This window comes from Diabrotica undecimpunctata, unplaced genomic scaffold (assembly GCF_040954645.1).
Source record: "Diabrotica undecimpunctata isolate CICGRU unplaced genomic scaffold, icDiaUnde3 ctg00001001.1, whole genome shotgun sequence".
NCBI lineage: Eukaryota > Metazoa > Arthropoda > Insecta > Coleoptera > Chrysomelidae > Diabrotica > Diabrotica undecimpunctata.
Genome location: NW_027312670.1, coordinates 19,776 through 27,120, shown reverse-complemented (window position 1 = coordinate 27,120; position 7,345 = coordinate 19,776). Strand labels below are relative to the sequence as shown.

Sequence of the window (7,345 nt, the reverse complement as noted above, 5' to 3'; positions counted from 1 at the left end):
ACGCGCTATCTCAGAGTGATTTACAGGACCTACCTTAGTGATTTCTTTTATTCTCGCTGACACGATACGTGGTTTATTGGCTTGACAAGCACAAACGTTAAGTTACGGTTGAACCAGAGCGAATGCTAAATTGTGCAAAACCTGTCTTCGTTTTAAATTATCTCGTTATTATTATAATAGAAAAAGACCATGGAGTTTATACCAGCTATATTCAGAATGAAATAAAAACCTACTATTGGCCATCGTCAAGTATTTTTAGCGGAGTCATAGGCAGAACATAACTTGTCTACTGGGTCAACTCCTCCGTTTGTAGAATTGTAGACAAGAATTATTTCGGATTTCATCAAATCCTCATTAATTGTCTCGTCATGATGTAAACAAGACAGGAGGAGTACGTTTTTATTTTTTTTGTATATAGGACACCAAAGTAATATCATCATACAAAGCAAACATTCTGGATCAAATAATAGATCTGCTTATGGGTTTAGAAAATTCATGGGTAATTCCTTCTACACACTTACTTCCTTCTACTCTTACAATAAAAGTACACATATTGAGAAATGGTGAATATAGTCTTCTGCAGGTCATCATGCAGGGTAGAGTCGATGGCAAAAAGGGAATAGGTAGAAAGAGGAAGTCATGGCTGCGAAATATTCGAGACTGGACAAACATGACTGTAAACGAATTATTCCACGTTGCAAAAGACAGAGAAACTTTTAAAAATGTGGTCGTCAACCTCCGTTAATGGGGACGGCATAGGAAGAAGAAGAATTCCTTCTTATTCTTGTGACACGTTTGTAATCACAAAGCAAGGTTTAAATTATTGGTATGCTTGAAAACCAATGGTCCGCAGTAATGTTCCGTTTTGTTACTCTTAGAGGCGCACATATTCACTTTACCCCTTTCGATGGAGAATTACTCACAAGAACAGGACCTGGTGGTTGTTGCCTCAAATATGGCTTTAAATTTCAGGTAAAAAAGGTCTTGGAATCTGCTAGCGCAAAAATTTTTAATACATTTATTTGATTTGTTAGGTATATACTGTTTCAAATTACCGACCTCTATCGACCTCTAAATGTCTCCAATTTTTAATCTATTGTGACGTATTCAAACGGCTTATAACCATTTTTGCAATTTACGTTTCGTAACTCGCACACGGTTTGTCAGACCGGCCCCATAAATAATTTCCAGTAACCCTGATTGTAGTGGTGATTTGGAATTGCTGCTCCATATACCCCTTCAGTTGTCGCTCAACTGTGGGTAAAATATATGGCCAGTGTAAAAAAGAGCACTGTATTTTTTTTATTAGGCAACATGGTCCGGTAAACCGGGTGCACACGTATTTGCACATATTGTGCACACATTTTTGTGCTTTGGTTCAGACATCGAAAGTTTTACCCTGTAAGGTGATATAAGTTCTTTTTATTATTTTTAATGTTTATATATTTGTATGTTTATAGGTATACAAATTGAGCATGTAAAAGAACAATCTGAATGTAGTGATACTGAACAAGAATTTGAAGATGATCAAACAGACGACGAAGATGTTATTTTCAGAAGGGAGCTGTAGTGTATAGGTAAAGATAAATTAACAAAGTTGAAAAAATATTGTCCACCGAAGAATTTAAGAACATGCAGTACCAATACATTTGAACGATTTCCAGCTACAAAAAAAATTTGTTAAAACTCAATGAATACCTATTGACATCTGGAATTGCATTTTTGACGAAGAAATACTAAATCCAGTTGTTGACTGTACAAATTTAAAAATTGAGAGAGAAATTATAGATGATTACAACAGACAAAGAGATGCGAAACTTATCGACATTGCCGAAATTCAAGTCCTAATTGGTCTTCTTTATCTTACTGGTATTAGAAAAGCAAACCACATTAATTTAAAGGATTTTTGAAAAACAGATAGTACTGGCATTAAAACTTTTCTGCTTGTAATGAGTAAGCCTAGATTTTAATTTTTTTTGCAGTGTTTGCGATTGGATAACATCCACACAAGGAATGAAAGAATACAATAGATAAGCTGGTTTCAATACGAACATTGCTAAAAAAATGTAACTCAACATTAAATAATGCTATTCTTATTCTGCTTATGTTACCAATGACGAGAAACTAGAAGCTTTTAGAGGAGAATGCAGTTTCAGACAGTACATTCCTAGCAAGCCGAATAAATATGGCATAAAATTTTTCTGAAACTTCCGTTACCAAGCAGTTCTATACCAGTCACTTAAAAGTGTATATGGCAAAACAACCAAATAACCCTTTTTAAGTTAGTACAGCGACTTAAGACGTAGTAGAAAGACTTTGTGAACATATTTCTGGAAGTAATTGGAATGTAACTCTGTTTTGTTGTATATTGAATTAATCTCTTTAAGTTCCTAGTAAAAAAATTTAACAATTCAATATATATCTTTTTAATTTCCAAGTTTTTTGTATATATTAATGGATCACTATGAAAACTAGTTAACTTTTCATTAAAGTAATATAATGTTGGAACAAACGCATATCTAGAAATTGTTATGATTATATATTCAGTAAGTAAGATAATTGTACACAATTTTCAAAAAAAAAAACACAATAATTAAAAAATATTACTAACCCATATTTTTGAACCCGGTCCTGTACACCGGGCGCGAGTATTAAGTCACAGAAAATTTGCGCGAGTAACGGAAGGTTAAAAGTAAACACTTAAAAAATCTCTCGTATTAGACCAAATGTATCTGATAGCTTTCTTTCCTTACGTGAATCTATAGCATCAAACTTTAAGAGTTGTAGTTAAAATTTAAATCGGTGACCCTGGACATTGTTAGTCGAAACTTCTCATTTCCTGTATCGTCTTTATTTCAAAGTTAATTTGTGCTTAACCTTTTTTTTTTTGGACTGAGGTGGAAAGGTTCTAAACCGACTAGGGAAGATGTCCCTAGTAGTGTTCGGAAAGGAGCACATGCTAGGACATAGCATCCAAAGTATGAATTATATGCGCCACATGCACCCCTGACCAGTCGCCTACCAACTAAAAACCACCCCTTCTTCGGACAAGGCACCCCCGGACGAATTCAATCGGTGAACGAAACATTGAGATGCCTTGTGCAGTCTGAAAATTTGGGAGAAAATTGTAAAAGGGTTCTTACCTAAAAACGATAAGAACCACTTAAAATGATATGCAGAGACGGTATTGTGGGGAAACAAAATATGGGTTCATAAAAGTGCAGGTGTGTTCAGCCTGACAAGGAAGGAATGTGAATTAAAAGAGGCATGAGATCGTGAAAACTACGTACGTAATATAATTACAGATCTGGCTGAAAGGTGCCGTCTATTCCGTCGTGCAGCCGAGCTGTAAAGAACTCATGACAGCGTATTATGCAATTTGTTACCTCAACCACCCTGTTCCTGTCTCGCTCTTTCTAGCGTCTCCTTTTTCTTTATAATTTGCGTAATTATGTCGACAGTAACATCGTAGGATTCTTTGTTTTGCGTCGCTTTCTGTATCAGATTGTTGGGCGTTATCGCTTCTAGCCTTGATATTAGATTATTCCGTTCTCTTTGGAAAGTAGTGCAAGCAAAAATGCAGTGTTCTGCGTCGTCTATGACACCACAATCTATGCACAAATCATTTGTTGTCTTCTTTATTCTATACGTGTACGACCTAAAGGAGCCATGGCCGGTGAGAAATTGTGTAAAAAAATAATTTAACCTTCTGAACCTACATTTAGACCAAGTTATCACATCAGGGATTAACATTTTCGTCCATTGTGCCTTCTCCGTTTGTGCCACCCATTCATTTTGCCATATTTGGAGCATATGTGATCTTACTTCGGATTTTATTTCCGGTAAATGACCGTTTTCTCTGTTATATAAAGTGTCTCTTTCTTTAGCTAGGAGGTGAATGGGGAGCGTACCTGTTATGACCTGTAGGGCAATCGTAGAAGTAGTCCGGTATGCGCTTGCTACCTTTAGTAGAGGCTTCCTTTGTGCCTTTGCAAGCAGTTCTTTATACTTAGCCATTCTCAAGGCTTCGTACCATACGGGAGCGCCGTATAAGAGGGTAGAATGCACAATCTGAAGGTACATTCTTCTTTTGAGGGCACTTGGACCGCCGATATTTGGCATAATTTTTATTAATGCCGCGGTTCTCTCTTCTGCTCTTTGGACTACTTTCATCAGGTGCTTTGTATTTGTGCTTAACCTGTCACTTTTTGAAACACCTGCCAAATAGAGTAAACCAATAAAAACATGAACTTCTAAAGCATCTGTTTCCTCCGCATTTCTCTCTCGATTTTAGTTTTCTTGGGAGTGTCTAATATGTTTGTTTGTACATTCAACAATAATGCACCTTTAGCTCCTGGTAAATGCGTAAATTGCCCAATATATGTCCTAGGAGGACAACGAATTTGTCCTCCTAGGCCATATATTTGACCATTTAATTAAACAAAGCGATAGCAGCTTTGGTAAAAGATTTAATATTGCCAAATCCAGGCTATAAATATTTTTCGGTCAGCCTGTATAAATAATTATGGTAATCTTTATATTACTGAATGAAGAATTAATCAACGTTTCAAATAAGCTATCACGCAATCCTTTTCTCGATGAAACAAAATAAACGATTACGTGATCAGGTCCAAATGGATAACCTCAGACATTTAACCCCAAAAAAATCTTAATTTAAAAATAAATGTAGACCTACTTTGGAATTTGTCTCCAAGTTCGCCTTTTCTCTGAAAAATAAATGAATTCCATAATTTTACCCCTCACTGTATATATCTAAATGCATTACCGGCTTACATGATAAATCGATAAGTCAAAATATCTTAAAGTGTCTATTAGTAGGGGTAGTTAAGTAGTAAATATTAACATTTGAAACTTAAAATATTTCTAAACAAAAATTGGAAAACAAAAACCGTTAAATAAAATCAATCTTTATTTAAATAATATTTAAGACACCATAAATTATTAACAAGAATAACCGTTAGGCTTGAAACTACAGGAACTTTGCTTCTTAGCTCCACTTATTGAAACTCCAGACCAGTTAAAATTGGAACAGCCCTTTGATCCACAAAGAATATAAACAGCCATGGCATTGTTAGATGTCATGCTTCCAGTTATTTTGTTCATTTTTAATCCAGATATCGGGATATTGTTTCCAGCATGACCAGTACTACCACCATTTGCATAATCTTCTTGAACGTTAATGCCATAATTAGTGATACCTGAGATTTGAATGTTACTATAGGTTACGTCTTTTATGTATCCTGTGGCGGCATCAGTATGTGTTTTGATGTGAATGGCATTTCTGGAGTTTTTAACAATGGAATTTTCAAAAGTTATATTTTGTGCGTAGTTTTTGGAAGAATCAGTTTTACTCATACCAATGGACAAGCTAAGACCATGGCCACCAGAACAAGTCATGTGATTAAAATGAAGATTCTTACCAGAATTAACAGCTACGCAGTCATCTTGATTTTGTACAGTACAATATTCAAAGTTAACTGTGTCAGATCCCGATATATCAAAACCATCTGTGTTATGTCCAAGACTGTTTTTGTCTCCAGCCGATACGTCAATGTTCCAGTTGCTAATCGTAAGCTGTTTTGAATTTTGAATGGATACACACTGATGAGGGCAATTTAGGAGATTGATATTTTTGAAAGTGGATCCGCCAGTAGCTTGTATTTTGAAGAACTTAGGTTTCTTATTACCTTTATCACCTTTTCCATCCCAATAGTGGGCACCTTGACCATCAAGTTTGGATCCAGAGTTTCCTGCGACATGAATATTGTCACCTTTAATTACAATTAAAGGTCCCTCCCAATACGTTCCATATCCAAAGCTGGTGGTTCCGGAAAACGTCAATGATGTGCCTGATTTAAGGTCCAGCTCCAGAGTTTTTCCTGCAGGTACTGCCAAGTTTTGAACAACGATTTTGGTACAACTTTTCACTACATTACTAACGTCTGCCCATTTAGAGATTGTGCAGCTGTCACCAAGATTTGTCTGGTTTAAAAATGGAGAAGCTGTAGCTGCAGCTACAAAAACTGTCACTAAAATTGAAATATATGTGTTCATTTTAGATAACTTTCTACTGAAAAATCTAGTTCGGGTACTATTTTATACCTTCAAATTATTCAAGTACACCATTTTTTTATTCTCTATCATAGTATAAACTATGTTTTTCTCCGTCACTTAAAATTAACAATTGCTTGTGACGTAATAGGTTTGACTAAAAAAGTTTTATCATAAAAAGATTTAAAAATAGCACCTATTAAATTCCAATGATAAATACAAAACAGACTATCTAGATAAAATTTTTAATTAAAGTCCATAATAGATGTAACTTATTAATGTAAAAAATATCATGATAATCTAAAAAATAAAAAGATGGTACAGTTTTCGGTTCAGTAAGATTTATATTAATGTTTTCTGTATTATTAAAATTTAAATAATATTTTTGAAATTGAATATAGTAATTTTATTATTTTTTTATTATTTGTATTTTAAACAAATTATATTATATTACAATAATTTAATAAATTAACATTTTTGCTCCTAACGCCCCTTTTAACAAAGCATACGTTGTTTTCCTTTGACAAACTTGTCAAATTCAGAAGAAATTAGTCCGCCACATGCAAAACTTTGTATTTACCGTATAAGACAAAGTGAGTTATTTCCAAAACACCTCAGATTTAATAAATGGCACTTTTTTGTGATAGATAAATGCTTTATTAGGTAAAAGATTATGATTTTTTTCTTAGAAAGTTATTGTTTTTGCTAGTAAAGGAAAAAAAAATTGAAAATACCGAGTTTTGCAAGTGAATTATGTAAATACAGAATTGGGCAACTAATATTTTTGAAAATACATGATAATATTTTAATAATATAGATAATAATAACCATTAACGATATTAGTGGTTCTTGGATTAGTCTGTTTTCCAAACCAAGTGTGTTAAGAATAAGAAAGAAAGCATTTGGAAGTAAACTTTTAGTCAACAGTTTATTTTTATCTCAAGTACAAAAGCTCTAACAAATTATCTGTATATATTTATAATAATTCCTAAACTCCAAGTTACTCTGGGTTCTCATCATTAATATGATCATTTTCTGCAGCACTTTCGTTATTATTTGTCTGTACGACAGTAGCTATTATTTTATAAAATGTGAGATCCGGCTGGTGTCTCCAATTTCCACCAAAATGTTTTCCTAGGGAGAGTGTCTATCAACGATTTATCTCCTTTTACTAAACATTTCAACTGTGTTTCAATTTAGGTTTTAATGAAGAAATCTTTTTCCCTTTTCGTATTATAGACTTGTTGAACCCTATGCTAGAAAGATAAAAGAT

General features: G+C 34.0%; 1 protein-coding gene across 1 annotated transcript; it reads right to left on the bottom strand.

The window, feature by feature from the left end:
* Positions 1–4,912: 4,912 nt before the first annotated feature.
* LOC140431699 (polygalacturonase-like) lies at positions 4,913–6,109 on the bottom strand. Its single transcript, XM_072519583.1, has one exon. The coding sequence runs from the start codon at positions 6,073–6,075 to the stop codon at positions 4,963–4,965; it is 1,113 nt and encodes a 370-aa protein (XP_072375684.1). The 5' UTR covers positions 6,076–6,109; the 3' UTR covers positions 4,913–4,962.
* Positions 6,110–7,345: the final 1,236 nt, after the last annotated feature.

Excerpts from the sequence above, each read along its gene's own strand:
- LOC140431699 (XM_072519583.1), bottom strand. The coding sequence starts at position 6,075 with ATGAACACATATATTTCAATTTTAGTGACAGTTTTTGTAGCTGCAGCT.